The sequence below is a fragment of the Cygnus atratus genome, unplaced genomic scaffold (genome assembly GCF_013377495.2).
Source record: "Cygnus atratus isolate AKBS03 ecotype Queensland, Australia unplaced genomic scaffold, CAtr_DNAZoo_HiC_assembly HiC_scaffold_241, whole genome shotgun sequence".
In the NCBI taxonomy this organism is placed as follows: Eukaryota; Metazoa; Chordata; class Aves; order Anseriformes; family Anatidae; genus Cygnus; species Cygnus atratus.
In genome coordinates this window covers 1-19109 of record NW_026109834.1, presented here as the reverse complement: position 1 = coordinate 19109, position 19109 = coordinate 1, and the positions used below count along the sequence as shown (strand labels likewise).

The 19109-nt window shown below is 41.8% G+C and overlaps 1 protein-coding gene across 1 annotated transcript; it reads right to left on the bottom strand.

Moving 5' to 3' along the window:
• Positions 1-204: 204 nt before the first annotated feature.
• On the bottom strand, positions 205-19103 carry LOC118259463 (F-box/LRR-repeat protein 5-like). Its single transcript, XM_035569014.2, is given in 6 exon segments — positions 205-446; positions 2612-2795; positions 4140-4235; positions 6077-6208; positions 6210-6293; positions 18965-19103. Coding segments are annotated over 6 exon segments (807 nt in total). The 5' UTR covers positions 19049-19103; the 3' UTR covers positions 205-219.
• Between the last annotated feature and the right edge of the window lie 6 nt (positions 19104-19109).

Sequence of the window (19109 nt, the reverse complement as noted above, 5' to 3'; positions counted from 1 at the left end):
TGTTTAGTTTCTTCATACCTCCATCTTGCTGTTTTTGTTTTCTTTAATTGATGCTGCTTGTTGTTTGTGTTTTTTTGTGTTTTTTTTTTTTTTTTTTAATTCATCCAAGTTTCAAGGCAGTTCCTGCCAAAAGCATACAACCCTTCCAACATGCACAGCTTTCAGGATCACTGTATGACACGACAGCTAATAAAACATTATTTGCTGTTGATTCAAACTCTATAATTGACATGCTTTCAAAGAAAGAATTAAATTTAACTTACCTCTGGCCCAGCGAACAGGATAAAGATGTTTCCAAAGAGATCCAGTTTTAGCCAACTGTGACCATTCAGTGCTTACTTGACTACACTGACATAACTCTTGGGGGTTAAGGTAACTGAAAATGGTCACCATTACTTCAGGAGGAAGATTAGTAATATTTGTGGTGTGCCCTGTTACTTCAGTTTCTGAAATACAGAAAGTTTGTGTTAAGTGAAGTAAATCCTCATATTTAAATAGTAATGGTGTAACTACATTCTGACTACATCAATGAAAAAAATGTATTAGTATTTTAAACAATTGTTTGACAAAAGAAACAAAGAAAATGGGTGTTGTTTTGTCTTTAAAAAGCTTCCTCTGTAATATCACCTTCAAAAAAAGCTTAGTTTTCTGTTTGCCATTTTCCAACTGGCTAGGTTTCCCCCCCCCCCAGCTCTGATCCCACAAGACTCCAAGAAAGCCCTAGACAAAAATAAACTGCTCCTACTCTACCACAGCAAGACAGCAAATACTGCTTTCATAACTGGAAAGCTTTAAAAATATGCCTTATGTCATACATGATATATATACCTGCTTTGCCAGATTCCCAATAAATAGTATCAGCACACAAAGTCTACCAGCTGGGCCCACTCTCACTGAAAGCACTCACCTCTTGACTGGGACACAGCAAGAAATCCATACTTAGCTGTTTGTAGCTGTCTTTTTATTTCTAGCTTTAACTGGAAATATAAGCAATTAAGGTGACACTAAATATTAGGTCAGACACTAAAAATCAACTATTATAATCTATACTTTAATGGACAATAGTAGAAACCATCTCCAACAGCTCTCCTTTATTGCCACAATACCTAAAGATCTGTAAACTGTAATGTATTTAGTGCTTTGGTTAGATGTGTTTTTTTGTTTCTTTCTTTTTGCTGTTTTAGAGAATTTTCAATGCTTTGTAGAGTCAAATTACTTGAGAAAAAATATTTCCAAAATGTTTTTAAGGAGTCCTTAGAAATAGCAGATTTCACAAATTAGTACGACACAAGTATGTAAGACTTTACTGTGAGACACGGACCAGGTTTCTCTTCTTTGCAGAAAAGCTTCAAAGGTGACCATAACAAAAATAATTTGCCCTATCATAATCTGTTACTACTTCAAAAACCAAGATGTGTAACTACAATTTCAACTGATGAATCAATGTATTTATCTGGACACCTGGCAAGTTATGCAGATAGACTACAGGGAATTTCACACTAAAATTCTGCTAGAACTGCACAAGACTACAGCTGTGATATTTTCTTCCTTTTCTAAGAAACAAACAAAAGATATACTCCCCTTCCCCTAAAGTCTAGAACACAGCTGTTGCAGAGTTAGAACTGTCCCAAAACTGCAATTTCAGCTAGACATAATAGCAAGCAAAGCCATAAAGCTACTTCTGTCCTGTTCAGTTGTTCAGACTCAACAGTATCTTACACCATAAACAGCAATGTTTTCTGAAGGCTTGACCTGAAGGGTAGAAAACGACCAGTTCAGTAGTTCAAAAGTCAAGTTTCGTCAAAAAAATGGTTCCAGAACAGTTTTTCAAGTTTTTCTGATGAGAGCACCACACCTTATCAAAACCAAAGAGTAAGCTATTTGTCAGTCTCACCCCAGTATTACACTTGTGGTACATTAATCCTTCTTCCTTGGTACATTAACTCTTCTTCATTTGTTAAGAGTGAGAACAGTAAGCATGGAGGATGCAGGCTGTTTCAACAGTCAGAATACAAGCCTGAAGTGCACTTCAGTAGCATTTATTCTACGTTTCATCAGGAAAGGTAGAGTTAGATGAATGCAAATTAAATACCCACTTTCAGAATGCACGTTTCATCTGACCTACTCACACACTGTACAGATTCATACCCTTGCACTAACTCCAAAACACAGCTCCTTCCTTTCTGATTCCCCAGATTAACTGTAAATATTGTCAGTTGACTAACTATCCTGCGTTACTAAACCATCAATAGAAAAAGCTTACAAAACAGGCCTGAAAAACAACAATTAAAGGCAGAGTCTGCAAACAGAAAATGTAATTTTTATGGAAGTATGAAATTAAAATTTAAGTATCGTTTCTACCTGTTTATTGTATCAAGTATTATCACAGGAGGGAGGAAAGGGGAAGAAGTCTGAGAAAAGATAAACAGTATCAGATACGTAAAGTTTGCCAAAAGCCTGTATGATATAGTAAGTCTTCAAGTTTCAAAACTGCTTTGAAGAAATTTCTACTTTACAAAAATTATTTTAACTAAAGTACTGTACTGGTAGATATGCCACTGGTGTGGCTTTTTAGGCAAAAACTGCTTTCACTTTAATTAAATGCTTCCACCTTGATCTGCCTTCTCATCACAGAATACTTAAAGACCTTCTGAAGGCTCTTCAGCTTGATTCCACTTACTAAGACCTCTGAATTCTGCAGCCTCCTTTTGTGAGCAGTGTTGTGCAATTACTTTCTTCTTAATATCTTTCAGCTCTTCGTAAGTAAAGTATTCCATCAACATTGGCTGAAAAACCTAAAGCAAAAATAAAAAGTGCAGTGCTGACACAGATCTACCAGGACAGAAATTTCCTGCTTCATTCCTCCCCGAGCACAACAGGGCGTACGTAGATGGTCCTGTCCTTAGGTTCATTTCAGTTTTAAGTTCTAACCCTGCGCTTGCCAATGGGTCACTGAAGAGCCTCAGGCATGCTGTTTACCTGTTTTCCCCAACAGAAAAGGGAAGTGACTAAACTAAACAACTTATCAATGTACTCACACGGAAGGCAAAGTGGCAAGGCAGAAAAAACATGAGGGAAGATTTCTCTTAGACCTCGGAAGATTTGTTCTCTCCAGAAGATGCTTCCCAGTTTTCAGATACCCATAAATCATCAGACTGGCAGTACTAGTCTTTATGTTTCAAATATAGGTCAGAGGCTGTTTGGGAGTGTCAGTTTGAGTCATGAAGCACGGGTTTATAGGACTTCTTTAAGTTTTGCTAGGCCATACGACATTTGCACTTTCTTTTAGACTTGCACTCTTGCACATTTAGAAGTTATGCAACACATCATAAGTTTAAGAGCAAACAATATTTTAAAGACTTTTTTAAAAGAAAAAGGGAGGATTTTTTTTTTTTTTTTTTTTAATATTTGTGCAGGTCTAGCAAGTCACAATAATGGTACCAAAGTTTTACAGTAATGCATTCTATTTCTGTTACTTACTGTTCCCATAGTTTTACAATTTTCAGGCACCTTAATACTACATCTTCTGTTTTATAAATGGATTGTTTTATACTGTTAAACCATCTGTATGAACAACGTCATGAAACAAGTCAAGCACAATACCATGCTTTATACTGACGCTGTTCTTCTACCTGAGCCCTACTGCGATATTCTGCATACTTCATGTAACTAAACCCTTGCTTAAAGGTTATTTGTAATAAAAACAATTGCACGTACACATATGTATGTAACACAAACCTTTAATTATCCCTCTAATTATATAATGTTAATCATTTCAACTTTTCAGCAGTATTTTAATCCACCACCACCAGTCAAAAGGTGGCAATCGCATACCATGTGTCCAAGTAACTTCCTGTTAAGCAGCTATACCTGCTGTAAACAAATTCCAGTGGACTTGTTACCAACTTTCAAAGGGCCATGATTTCACCATAAATTTTCAATATATTCACTGTTCTAGAACGTGTCACATACCATTTACAGAACAGAACAATGACACCACAGTCCTGAATGCAAATCGGCATAATAATTAAAACAGAATTGTGGAAAAAAAAAACCTCAATCTCTTAAGTCCTTTGTCTCTGCACAGTCATTTCAAACCACAAGGAAGATCAGCGTAGTATTTGAGGAGAACTACCTACCTCCTCTTCCTCTTTCATATGAGGAAGGAAATCCCTGGTAAAGGCTTCCAATCTCTCCTTCAGCTGTTTCGCATAGTTTAGCTGTTCGCATTCATTCTGAAAAGAAAGAAAAGATTTAAACTGTTATCTAATCCTGTCCACCCGTTCAGGGGTTGAACTATTAGATAAACCGCTGTTTCAACATAAAGAGCATGTATGCAGTATGTTCTGTGATGCTGTTTGCTGTATTTAGTAGTAAGAATGTGTTAACTTTAAGTTTCTTGACAAGCTGACAGTCTGTACTGACCTGCTTCTAGACAGAACAAAGTATTACCTTCCTGCCAGATTCCAGTTTATTTTGTTATCAGATATGAATTAGCTTGTCTAATCACATTTTTACTTTAGAGCAAAGACCTGAAGCCTGCCAGTCTACAGTCTAACCCAAAGTTCAAAGTAGTTATAGACTAATCTAAATATTTGCATATTTTGCCCAAGAATCCTTCCAGGATATAGTAATTCCATTTCATCTTCTAACTGCATATATTTTACATTAGTTACTCTACAATCAAGTTTCAAAATTATAATCACAAATTATAGTCCTATGTGTTTTCTATATAAAAATATATGAATTTACTTTGAAGTGGAAAGAACTTCAAAATAGAGACGTGACTTTAATATTAAATTTTTTCCAAACTCATCTATCAATTTGTTCTTTGCTTGTTCTTTGTGCCAGCAATAAGTTGGCTCTTTAGCCTGTCCCATAATTGCAACGTACAGAAGTTCCTCATAGTTCTTACAGTAAATGTTGCAAGTTTTCTTTTCAAGCTTCTACAACATTAAGAAACCCTGTTATAGGAAAATCCTAAACTATCAGTTTAAATCAAACTAATCACAAAAAAAGAAGTTAAACAATTAACATATCTAAAGGAAGAAAATTATATCTATATTATAACATATCTAAAGGAAGAAAATTAACATATCTAAAGGAAGTTAGAAAAAGTCTTTTTTTCCATATAAGAAGTCAATATAAGCAACAGAATAACACTAACACCCTATTATAGAGGCTATAACACAAATCCAAATGTTCATTTTCTCTCTCCTTCACATTCCTTCATGTTCCAATTCATTACCGGAAACAAAACAAATTTTAAGGTTTGATATTCACAGGAAAAAATTATGTGCAAGATTCCAGTTCAAAACCACTCTAGATATCAAATAAGCTGTTGTCTGATTACATTTTACTATTTTCCTTACTGAAAATACAGAACATCTATACATTCTAAATGTCAAATTATTAATGGAGTCTACCATTCTTAGAGCTAAGGAAGGGGGAGTTGAACTGTGTACCCCAGAGAAATTATACGGCATAATCAAGATGAATTGCTCTCCAGCAGAATCCAACATGAAAAAGCCAGCTGGAGAAGGAACATGTGGAGTTACTCAAGGACTGGAACTCCAGCAGCATTACCGAGCAACAGATTACTGGAAGGAGTGCACTACTTGCTAACAGAATAAAACAATGCACTTTTTTTTTTTGCCTAGGTTCTGTAATGATCTCCACTTGTGACAACAATACAGTCCTATGTGCCCCCCAGAAAAAATACTCGGGCTTTCCTAACAAGATAATAAAAACTAGAGTTTCTAGTCAAACTGTTGCACCAATTAGCAGAGCAGTCATATTTGAAACTCTCACATTGTTGTCTCCAAAATATCTCCAGTTATGCAGTGATGGACTTCTCTATGTCACAAAATAGATCCCTGAGAAGAGTTTTTACTAGAGATTTAGTAACTGCAGTGAATGGTAAAAGAATCTCAGACGGCGAGTGGAAAAATCAAGCAATAACAAGTGTTTCATTTCTTCCTAATTTATTTTTAGAGAAAATTAAAAAAAGTTGAAGCAAACTAACATGCAATCACAGCACGTTTTCCTTAGGACAAGTCCTTTAGAGTCTGCTTACCTTTACATTCTTTAACCCTTTCTCAAACAGGCTAAGCATCTCAGAGAGTTTGTTGTCCGAGTGCACGTTGTACACTGTCCGGCTCCGTTGCTGAAGTAAGCCAATGATACACTCATTTTCAATCTGCTCATTGCATTTTGAATTCCTTGAACGTGGCATAGAGGGACTGCAGAAGAGCCCGGAAGTCATTGTTGTTGGAGAAGTTGGTCTTGGACAGCTAAGAGAAAGAAAAGCTCATAAAAACCAACAAAGAAGAACATACCAAGGTCAAGTTAAACCACTAGAACAGGTATTACACCGTTATTCATTGCTCCCACTACTTTCAACATAAAAGCTGAAAACCTTCTGTTATAAAGAAAACTGGCAAAAATGAGATTTGAGTGTTCAGTTCAAGCAACTCACTTCAAAGATATCAAAAATGTGGGTAATTAATGCTCTTGAAGCTTCCAATCTTCAAGCACAGGAGATTAAGATCACATATCCAAGCACATATATAGGAACACACCGTTTTTATTTTAACAAAAAATTCCCCATAATTTAGCTAATTGTTGCAACAGAATATAATTCAAGACAACTTCTTCCAGACACAGGCAGAATTAATATTGGCACTTGAATAGGATAGATTAGCAAAGATTTCTAACATCCACGTATTAATATGACTTTGGGAATTATTTAGAGAATTTATAACTATTTTAACCTTTATGGCTGACTTGCCATTTGATTTTTATTTTTTAACAAGAACTGACAAAAGTTTCATGCAAAACCCTCAAACTTATTTTTAAAAAAAACTTCCAAAAACTCATTATGCGCGGCTGTTTCACGTATAGGTTTCCTCCTACAGTTCATTAAAACAGTAAACCATCCACAGTCAATTCTTAACTCCCAAAGCAAGCTACCCAAACAGCTTTACTACCATGTTGTGCTTTGTGAATAAGGTTAAGTAAACTAAGGGATTTCATTGCGCAATTCTTTGATTTCCAACAGCAGCTATGTAACTGTATTTCCCACTACAGGCTCTGAAAAAAAAATGAAGCTATAAACTTCAGAAACATTACAAGGAACTAATTACAAGATAATTGCAGAAGTTTCACAAGGCATAATGTATGCAATAATGTACACTTTGAGAAGAGTTTCTAATTGCCAAAAAGGAGATTACATTTGACCAGGCAAATGCTGAAGGCAACCCTCTCATTCCACATGGATACAGAGAGCTTAAGACAGCAGTTAAGTAGCAGGGTAACTTTTAAAGAGAAAGATTTTCCTCGAAAGAGCGATGTTATTATAGCATTAGTTTTAGAAGCCAGTAAAGTCAGAGCTGTATTGAAGGAACATAAACCAACCTTGGGAAACCCTGAAATAAACAGATGTAGGAAGATTTCCTGGCAGAAATCAAGGCAACCTCCCCAGCCTGGCAGCTAACCAAAAGGTCCAGCCACTTCCCGAGGTCTGTGTGCAGGTGCTCGCTGATAAAGCTGTTATCAGCAGCCCTGGAGCTCACCTTACGTACGGCCCACAAGGAGGACTGAGTTTTAGCCAGCGTACACAAACGGCGTAAGCTGTTTGAAACGGTTTCCCATGGACTGAGAGCTGACAGATCAAGATAGCGCAAAGACCTAAGTTACCCGGTAACCCATTTTTACATACATACATGCAGACACGGTCATCATAAACAGCATTTTCAAACTGTGTTTTCCTTTGGTGAATGTTAAAAAAAATGGTATTTTTCCATTCTTATGTCTTATTGTGTGTGGCTTCAAGAACCGCAGTCCACAGCGGTACACAAGAGCAAGCATTCTACAAGTAAAAATATTTTAATTCAATTCAGAAAACAAGCCACTGAAACATTTCAGAAGTGTTTTGGTCACCAAAAAAAATCCCCAAACTAAGCTTTTTGTTGGAAATGGGAAACAGACACATACTTTCATTTACTACCTGCATAGCTCAATGCTAACCATGAGCTGCGACTCCCAAAATGCCAATCACTTAGAAAACAAACCGAACGAAGGCACTGCCCCGTCCTGACAGCGCAGCGTCACCTCCGGGCAGCCACAGCAGGGGCAGGGAAAGCTGGACACCTGCCAGGGGCTTACACAACTCCCCGGCAGTCATGGCGTGCTCTACTGGCACACGAGCAAAGCGACTGCCATTAGGGAAACGCACTGACTTAGCCTCAGCTGAGAGCAGAAATAGGGTAAAATTAAATTTTTTTCAGTATCTTTCAGACCAGCTACCGACAGGTCAGGATCAACTTCTCTCCGTTCGTGACGCTGTGTCTGGATACACTCCTCACCTTCAGCCATTTGCCACTCCGACTTCAGCGATGGTGCAGCTTGCTTTCTGGTCTAGCATCTCTCTTCACCAAGGACTGTCTCAAAACTGTTCATTCAGCCCGTAAGGACGCACAATACCTGCAGTCAGTCCCAAGCACCCTTCTCCCCAATAATCTTACTCGTTCCCAAAAGCTTAGCTGTTTGACATAAAAACTGAGACAAGACTGATGAAGTGTGCAGCAGGAGGGTTAGAGAGAAATGTATTTTGCTGGCGGGTACAGGAAAAAAAAAAAATCACAGATTTGGTTCTGATACGAAATAGTATTTTCTCTTACTCCTGACTCAAACCTTTTCAACACAAATACTTCTGTTGTACCTATTTACTGTCATCAGCAAACATGGAATAAGCGAAGAATCCACTTGTGCATTCAATTTAAGAGTTCCTATCGTAAGTGCCTTGTTAGAGGAGCCACTGGAACGTGAAATACCCGCATACTCTGCCCCTCTCTGCTACTGGGGCTTCCAGCAGATAGCCAAGAGATTAAGAACTATGGAGAGGATGTCGAAAGCTTAATGACTGTACTTGAATCAGCAACTGGTACATTAAAAAGGTCAGCTGAAGCTGAAGAAAGCTGGCTTTTCAGAGGCCAGGTAGCCTAGCAACAAAGTCACTCGGTCAGATCTGCAATTTCATTACCGGGCCTGATGAAGTCTTAGGACGAGCACCAAGAGCATTAGCAGAGGGCAGCTGCTCCTCCCCAAGGCCCGCTTTTCGCCAGCTCTAGGCGAGGGAAAACCAGTGCAGAAGTTGTGCAGTGCAAGAAGGAAACTGCCTCCCCAGGCTCAGGTAGACAATCCTAAGAGAGTGGCAGGGTGGAGGACATGGACTGTATTATATTTGCCGACTGGTTAAAAACACGAAGCACAGTACGTGTGAGATCCCTGAGCTGACTTGCACCACTAAACTGATTAGCACTGCTGCAGGTATTAGGGGTATCTGGGAGCTTGCTGTCCTTCTGAAGACACCACATTTAAACAAGTCCAGGTTTGTACGTCTTAGACTAAGCCAACAGCACGTCTGGTAAGGGGCTTGCAATACAAGCTAGCTCAGGAGCAGCATCACAGACACCAAAGAGAAACTCCTGGTGCCTCCCGAGGTCTTGTCCTGGAGCTCCAGGAGACAGCCACCAGCCGGAGCACCGGGCCAAGCAAGGTGCGGTGCCAGTCACTGCCACCTCTGGTACAGCTCAGGGACCTCTGATCTAAGTGCACGAGCGGCCAGCGGCTGTAAAAACTGAATGCAAACTTGATTTTTAATTTCAAGCTCTTAAAAAGAGATCTGTCAAGTTATCACCTCTGTTTCATGAATACGGTGGAAAATGCATCAGTAATTCAAGGGCAGCTGCAGTGCCAGCAGTGAGGGGAAGCAGGAGGTTGCAGAACGGCCCGAATCTGTTCCATATCACAGCACAGCAAGGAGACAGACATACTAACTTAAGAGCGCTGTTCTCCTCTAAAGTTCTTTGTACCTAAATTGTCAACTTACGCCTTCACAGTATAAGATACTTAAAATGATGACAAATAAAAGAAGAAAATCAGAAATGCAGGCTTTCCAGCGATGCTAAAAAAGGATGTATATTAAGATTATGACAAAGTAGAACGTAAAGTTTTCTGCCATTGACTCAAGACCAGGTAACTCCATCCTCCCTTTGCAGGGAAAGACAGTAATGTTGAATTACACAATCACTTAATGGACCTAATTTTTTAAACCTCAAATTACTCAAAGAATCGCTACACAGGGAAGAGATCTCTGTACCTCACCATTTTAGGTGAGGGCCCGACTCCCTGTCCCACAGAGCCACTAACACACTCAGGACAAACGTACAGAGACACAGCAAACAAACACCCTTCCTTACTGTAAGCTGTCATCTCGCGTGAATAAATAAGCCACTCCAGTAACACCACTCCAATAAAACCACTCCAACTGCACAGTAACTAAGTCACTGAACAAAACACCGTATTTAGTTTCCTCCTGCAAGCATTTTACATATTTACCAATAAAGCTCACGAAGATGTCTTCCTATAAGAAGGAAATTCACATTTCTGGCAAGTGAGTTTACTGCGAGTTAGCTCAAACAGTTATTTCCTAATGTCTATGCCAAAAATATGTTGAATAAGCAGAGGTTTGCTTCTTCCTTAAAAATATCCAAGCACACAATCAACAGGTAAGGGGGGAAAGCAGCAAACAGGAACAAGTAAGAAGTATGCTGCTCTTAACAGACTAGCACCACGAGAAGCAAAGCCTATATTCTGTGCAAACTTTTCAGGTTATGAGTATCTTGCTATATTCCCAACTACAGGCTGGAAAATAAAAAACCTGAAGAAAGAACAGGAAAGGGCAAATTGCATTTCCACTCTGCCCAAAGGTTTTACACCTTTAAGGTAGAATTACTAAGAATAAAGCTAAAAGTTCACCAAACACTATTTCATACAAAGGCTTTTCCCCATCAGTACCCAGAACTCCTCAACAGCCTTTAACCCTAAGAATTCACTCAGGAACAACAAGAAAATAACTTAAAGTTTTTTGTTTTGTTTTTGTTTGTTTTTTTCTTTTCTCATGCATCACCACAAGTAACGTTTTCGATAGCTCATTACCGTATATTTTTTATTTCCATGTATAATCACTGTGCTTACGACTTATACAAGCAGCTGATTGGCACTGGAGTTGAAATACCAAAATTGTAAATATTCCTGATGATCAAAGCAGACCACATTCCTACCACTTGTTAAATCAGGTTTAAAAACTCACTAAATATACTAAAATATTTTTCATTGTTCAGCAGGCAGACCACTGATTTAAAAGCTGACATTTTTAAAACAGAAAAGTACTGGGGGGACCGGAGAGGAAAGCAACACAGCATTACCAGGCAGCCACAAGTTTTCACTCACAGCATTTTTAGGTATTACCATTTCACATACGCATTAGCACTAAAACTGAAAGGACAGAAACCGTGGACTCTGCAGAGATATTATCTCTGTTTTATGAGGAAGAAAATGAAGGGTCAAAGACCAGAACAAGGTGTGCCTGTATCAATACCAAGAGCACGTGCTTTCAGGTTACACTTCATCCACCGTAAATTAGGGAGTGGGATGGAGGAAGAAACACCCAGAAGCAGCAGCCCTGCCCCTGCTTCCAGCTGTACCTTCCTTCCTACCCTTTCCCTGGAATGTGCCCCAGCAATTACGCAGCTGCAGGACGAACCAGATCACTTCTACTGATGCACGAAGAAGCGCACGGTGCCTTTTCAGCAGGTTCCTCTCTCACCTGGTCAGGGCACTAGGCTGAGCGACAGCCTGCAGTGACATCCGGGTGCATCAACGTCTGTCTGAGACCACAAGGAGTTCAGTTCTTGAACACAGCTAAACTGCTTCACAATCCAGCTTTTCAGATGTATAAAGCCTTAAATCAGACGACTCATACAGGTTTTGTTGTTGTTTTTTAAACTCCGGGTGCTTTCTTAGCTGTGGGTCTACCCAAATTAAGAGTAATTAGTAAGGCAGGACAGGACCTGCCCAGCCCATGGAGGGACTCGTGAAGAAATTTAAAACTTTCAAAAGCTCCTAACTTGTTTTCTGGGTAATCCTGTCCTCTATACAATCTCATCAATAGTTTTGTGGCTTAAGCAAAACAAAATCTTGAAATAGCATTTGGGGGACCCACTGCATTAACACAAAGATTAAGGGTATTTTTAAGGGTAATTTTCCCCTCCAAGAGCACCGGCAACGGTGCAGGTAAAGTCTCGTACTCTGTATTTTGAAAGGCTGTGGTCAAGCTGATAAATGCCAAGCATGACAGAAGAGTGGACCTAAAAAATAAACTGAAATATTTTCATTTTTATTGAGGTCTTCCATCTCTCTCTCTCACGCTACAGACGCAATCAATTTCTGCCACTAAATACCTATAAGAAAGTTTTGGGTTCATGAAGGACTTCTCACAAAGACCTAAGTAACTGCGCAGCACTGCACCAGAATTTTCAATGAGGCAGCTGCTACGAGTGTCAGACCTCCTCAGGGACTCAAGCAGAGCACATGGCCAGGAAAGCAGAGCTAAGATCATCCGAGTCTTCTCCACCACGCGGTTTCCGCGAGAAGAACTCTACCAGGCATGAAGAGATCCAGGTATTCATCATGGTTGCAGAGATGAACCCAAAGAAACACCAAAGAAAAGTCTAGTGAAGATATGAAACACATGGGCCTCATATGAAAGTAGAATGAACACTTGCAGTGATGTTACTCAGTTGTGTAGCAGCATTTCTCATGCACTTTTAATATTCCTTACAAGATTTTTCCTTTTTTGTATTCTCTCACAGGTAGATTCCTCCTAAGCCACGGCCTTTTGTCCGTCTGTCTGGGAGCATCTGAAGTCCCAAGGGTGAAACAAAGCTAGCCTCAAGGCTCCCCTCCATGCCCTCGCTGCAGTAACTCAAGCCACAGGCACAGCAAAAATACCTCTGCTTCTCTGCACCGGCCTCACTGCAATTCCCTAACACAATCGAACATTGGCACTGAAAAAAAAAAAAAATCACTTTAGGCATGCACTGCAAAAACAAGGAGAGCCACCACTCTCTGAAGAATTACAGCTTACACTATATTTAATCAACTGAATCAGAAATTATAAAGCATACCCTCAGGTAAGCGCGTGCCACTTGTATGAATGCCAGTACACGCTAATTACAGTTTCTAGCTTTTTTAAGGCATCAGTTTGGGGTTTTCTGTGTGTTTTTTTTTTTTTTGGTTAGGTGTTTTTTGTTTGTTTTGTTGTTTTTTTTTTCTTTTTTTGATGCCACAGACTAGAAAAGGAATAAATTGTTGTTGCTTAAAACAGAGAAGGGCAGAGGTGAGTTGTTACTGCTCTCCACAGCAGGCTGGAACAAAGGACAAAAGATCAGAGCTACACATGAAGGGTGAACAGAAAACTTTCTTTTACAATTTGAGGGCAAAAATAGGTGCTGAGCAATTACCCAGGGAAAAAACCTGCTGCTGTGTCTGGCATAAGAAAACATCTGGGGATAGCTTATGATAGCGAAAGAGAGAGATAAAGGAGAGAAGCATCCAAGAAGTAAGAAAAAAACTTTTCACTAGAGAAATAATAGAGATAGAAGGGCTTGATGAAGCAGCAGGATCTAAAATAGGAGTAAAATTATGCAGGTCTGAAAAGACTCAAACTCCAAACGCAGATGTCCCTCATTTAAATCTCCTTTGGCACTTTACTTAAAATGCATTTGCTTTAAAAGCAGTTACTTAAAACATATTGTCATTTTCAGATTCATCTTCAAAACGTTCTTCTGCATGAAGAATGAGATCGAGGCTGTTATTTCCCAGTAGGCACAGCAAGAAGTTACCGAACTATTCAGCATCTAACAGACAAGACGGAAAGAGGGCTGGGGGAGTCTGATAAAATAGTTCAAGGCACGGACAGCAAATTTTTCACACATCTCTGGACACCAACATGGAGGCTTAATTCCCTTCCACCTGCCTGCAAGGCCCAGCTAGCTGACCATTTGCAACTTATTAACCCTGACCATCCTAATTAGCCATTTACTTATTCTAAATCTAGGTAAGAATGAAAGCAGGTTCCCAATGCATCACAATGTTAATTGGTAATAACTAAATATTACGAATATCTAAATCAACACACACTAATTGCCATTCATTTCCCACCGCTTCTTCAATGTACCCAAATCCCTTTTCAGTGTTTCAGAAAAAAACGAAAGCTTTACTAATTATTTTATTAGAAACAGACTTATCTTCATGGAACAGTCACTCTGTTCTTAGGGATATCAGGCAGAAAATACTTCTGGCTTTGAAATGGAAAGTCAAAATGGTAATTGTTTAATGTTTCAGTCCCCCTGCTGCCATAAAAAGCGCAGTCTTGTGTGGTCACCTAATTCCCCGATCAATGCTTTACAACATCAATTCAACTTAATCCAGGAGAGTTTTTCCCTCCCCAACTGGTTGATCTGTAACATTCTTACTGTAAGAACATCACAAATCTAACATTTAAAAACTATTCGTTCCCTTCAGCACAGCCCCAAACTTGCAAAGTAGAGAAATGACTGAAGCACAGCAGGAAGCTATTGAAACAGACAAAGGTGAAAGAAACTTGAGTTATCAAAAGGAACAATTATTAGGAAATGGAGAGAGGAACTGTTAGCTATGTGGACGTTTAGAAAAGAATCCTACAAAACCAACCAAGAACGTAACACCGCTGGTAACAGAATAGGATTTACAATATAAATAAGGAGGACTCATTCACAAGTAACAGAGGACACACCAAAAAAGAAAACAGCAGAAAGGTCAATGTAGACGGATTAAAAAAAAAAAAAAATACTATCTATACACTTAAATGTACGATTTAACAGGAAAGGCAGAAAGATGACAACAGGAAAATTGTCATCTCAGCTTTAGTCTTCATAAGGAAGTTAAGACAATATTTATATTTACAGCAACTAACTTTTAAGAAATGGTCAGAAACGTAGGCTAGAAAACAAAAAGACCAGTTAAATCTTTATACGAGTTCAACGTATTCCAGTCAGCAGAACACGACAGAATTGACCCAAATTTTCCCGAAGAACTAGCCAAAGTAATTACTGAACCATTAGAAGTAACGGCTGAGATCTTCTGCAGAAAGGGGAGATCACAGAAGACCGAAGTCAGGCAAACCCAGGAAAAACCCCGGACGTGTTTGCTCCAACACCCAACGGTTGCACAACGCAGCGGAGCTGCTGGAGCAGACGTTTACTCCTGCAGGGGCTAGCCCTGCTCCCTCCTCCCACACCGCCAACCTGGCTCTGCAGCTCGTCTGACCTCTTAGCGAGCCAGTTTTACTGAACTGCCTTTCGCCTGGGTGAACTCGCTGCTCATCAAGCGGCCAGACGAGCAATAATTAACCCTTCCCGAAGCAGCCAGCCGTCACATCCATTTGCTCACAGTATTGAATCTTATTGAATCTCGCGCTAATTTTGTGAGGCAGTGAGAAAGATTGCAGAGCAAGTTACCCATCAGCGACACGGCATGACAGCGTTCAGGCCATGACTGTGCTTCCTTTTGCTAATACAGCCTGGGTTTGCTGGGTAATTTAGCAGGTTCATCTCAGGAAAGCCTGAACATAACCCTCTGCTTAGAAAACACATTCTTCAGCTGCAAAACCACCACGAGACAAGTTTGAAATCCCATCCAGCGATCCCAGGTGTCTCATCTGGGGTAGGCTCAGCCAAAATTTTATTCCAGGTGTGCATCTAGACCGGTCGCTATTTCAGCAGCCCGGAACTTGAAGTAACAACCAGATTCTTTTTCAAAAAGGAATCTCACTTCCTTTTGCTATGATAACCAATCTCCTTAGGAGGAAGATGATACGTTACGCGTTACAGGCCATGATTTCTCTATTTTTCTCATCTTGTTTTGCTTTACAGTGTTTCAGCAAACTAACACAGCGTACAGGAAACCACACGGCAGCTCAAGCACCTGGCAGCAGAGCTCTGAAAACAGCTACCGATGTTTACAGCTAAAGCAGGATGGCATTTTTAACACATAATCGGCAGCGATGTCTGCTGCCTCGTGACAGACAGGATACGTTCGGCCACAGCATGGAAAGGTGGAAAGCTGCTAAAAACACGATCTGCAAGTGGTGCGTCCACAAGGTCACAATGCAGCCACAGAAATGGTTTCTGCTGGACACCACCACGCTGATAACTACAAGCTGCCATGGATCTGACAGTCCTCAGATAGGCACAGGGAAGCCCGAAGTGAGTATGTGGCTATTAAACAAGACTGCAGAGCACCATATCCAACATGCATCAGCTCTCCTCAACACCAGCAGCGACTCGTTTTGCACAACAGATTTCAGGCAAAAGTAGACGTAATTAGGCTGAGGTTTCCCAGTAGCTCAAGCCAATCTGGCTGCCACGGTCCCACCCTCTGCCTTGCGTTGGCTTCCGTGCTCATCTGACAAGCTCTTACTGGCAACACAACATCAGCAGAAAAATTACCCCGCTTAAAAAAAAAAAAAAAAAGAAAAAACGTTTTCTGCCAGCTTAGAGCCTTTGTGAGTCATTAAGCGCCGATGGGAGCAAGGGAGGCACAGCCTCAGCAGCAGCCAGATAGCTTGCAGTGTCGCGGGCAGCAGCGAGGAGAGCTGACAAAAGCAACAAGTACACTGAGGTGCAGCCGGCGGGACCCCCGCGTATGGTTGGGTGCCTCGGTTTGCTTAGTCCAGGAAGCAGGTAACTCAGACGGGGGACGTGGCTACGATTTGTAAATACCTTCCTGACAACGAAGGGCAGTTGACTAGAGATAGGCAAACGCTATCAGCTCTATTTGTAGCAAAGATGATGTCAGGCGTTATGAAAACCATTTTCACTGTAGGGACTGTTACCCTAGCGCTCCTCTCCCTGTAGGGGCGTACTTCCCCAAGGACTTACCAGACCACGTGACAGACGCGAGAGCTTTGTGGGTTTCCTTACAAAACAGAATTTTGGTTATTCTTACTACGCAAGTCCCGGGCGCTGTGTTCAGTGCAGCTGAAATGCCATTTACGAACGCAGCAAAAGCAGGAAGAAATCATTGCTAGCAACAGTTAAGAGACAAGGATAACTTTTAAAGAGAGACATCAAACTTCCTAACATGTCTGATTCCCTGTCCTGCCTCACACCAAGTTCTAGAGGAACAAAATAAACTACAGCTCTCAGTCCTCACCTAATATTTAAGTACCTGCTTACTCTAGCCGCCAATAACCTTACAGCTGATGCCCTGAAAAGCACAAAAGCACCCATCTCACCCTCACTAACATTTGGGGGAATTTACTACAGGGAGGAACTAACCTGACAGCAACTCTGTAACACCACACAGGGCACATGAGGAACGGTAGGTCATATATAATTCCCAAAATTAAAGACCACTCAAGGGCAAACTAAATTTACAAAGCGCATGGCTTTACAGATTGTAATTGACACGTAAGCAGAACTAACGTCTCATCTAATTACATCATCTCAATCACACGAGGGAAGTCAAACAGATCACAGATTTTTTTCTGATGCAAAGCTAGCGTTACTCAAATACAGAGGTCACAGGCACAGCCTTCAAGCTCTGAAACGGGGTTAAAGGATGCAAGATTGAACACTTCAAAAATATACACAGACACATAAATCCCCATGGCTACACTTCTTCAAAAGAAGAAGCAAGCAAGCAGACTCCTGTACATTAAAAAGAATTAGGAAGATGAGAGACTATGTTCATTGCAGGCCGGGTAGTTTTAATCAAATTTGCCAATACTTAAGAAAGCAAAAATTCCTGCCCAGGTAGTTTTACTTTCAGCAAGTCACAGTAAATTTGATCAAAACTTTGTGGGAGGTTCAAAGTAACAGCCGTGCCTCTCTAGGGATCAGAAATCCAGGAGCATCAGCGAATGACTACAGTCTCTGGTGCTTCAAGCAAACCCTGTTCAGCAACTGCGAACACCACACTCAATACTGCAGCAGGGGGCAAGGGGAGAGAAGTCCCATGTGGTCGCTTCGTGTGAAGTCCCCTCTGTTAAGATATCACAAACTTCTGTGCAGCCACAGATTAAAACCAACAAAACAACCCTGACCGCAAACACGCTCAGAGTTAGCGACCGGAACAGGCCCGCAGCGGGGCCTGCCGAGCCCCGGGGCAGGACAGGGGGGCACGGGGAAGGGACAGGAGGACTCCCCTGTCCTGCCTGCAGCTGTAAGCTGCTGCACTGCCCCTCCTCTAACTTCTGCCTCCTTTCTAAGCGCCTGCTAGCCCACCTGAGTGTGCAAACAGCCACTTATGCTCACAGATGGGAGGCACTACTTCTTTTCTCGGGGTGCTGGCTCTGAAGTATTTGCCTGTAGCCCTTCATAGAATTGTTAGGGTTGGAAGAGACCTTCAAGATCACCTGGTCCAACCATCCCCCTACCACCGAAGTCACCACTAAACCATGTCCCCAAGCACCACGTCCAACCTTTCCTTGAACACCCCCAGGGACAGTGTCTCCACCACCTCCCCAGGCAACCCATCCCAATGCCTGACTGCTCTTTCTGAGAAGAAATGTCTCCTCATTTCCAGCCTGAACCTCCCCTGGCGCAACTTGAGGCCGTTCCCTCTAGTCCTATCACCGGGTACCTGAGAGAAGGGCCGACCCCCAGCTCCCCACACCTTCCCTGCAGGTAGCTGTAGGGCGCAGTAAGGTCTCCCCTGAGCCTCCTCCTCCCCAGACCAAACACCCCCAGCTCCTCACAGCAGCCAACTTCGCCTTACAGGAACGCCCCAGCCTGCGCTACTGAGCACGAAACGCATAAAAAGCGACAAATCCGGGGTAAAACTCTTTTCACCCCAAACCTCCACCAACACCCCCCGGCCCTCCCCGGGGCACCCGGAGCCGCTGAGGGCGCGCACGCACCCCCCGTGACGGGGCGGGGAAGGGAGGGGCGGGGCGGGGAGGGGGGTCCCGGGGCCGGGGGCGCTGAGGGGAGGGGGCGCGCTGACAGCTGCGCACTCTCCAAAACCCCTCCGGGGAACGGGGCAGAGGCCGGCCCCGCCCGCCCGCCGCCGTTACCTTGTCGCAGTAGAGGCCGACGAGCTGCTTCATCCGCCAGTGCGGCGCCGAGAAGACGTCCACCTCCTCGGGGAAGGGAGCCATGTTCTCCCCATAGAGCCCCGCCGGCACCGGCGGCGCTAACGGCGGCGGCGGCGGCGACACC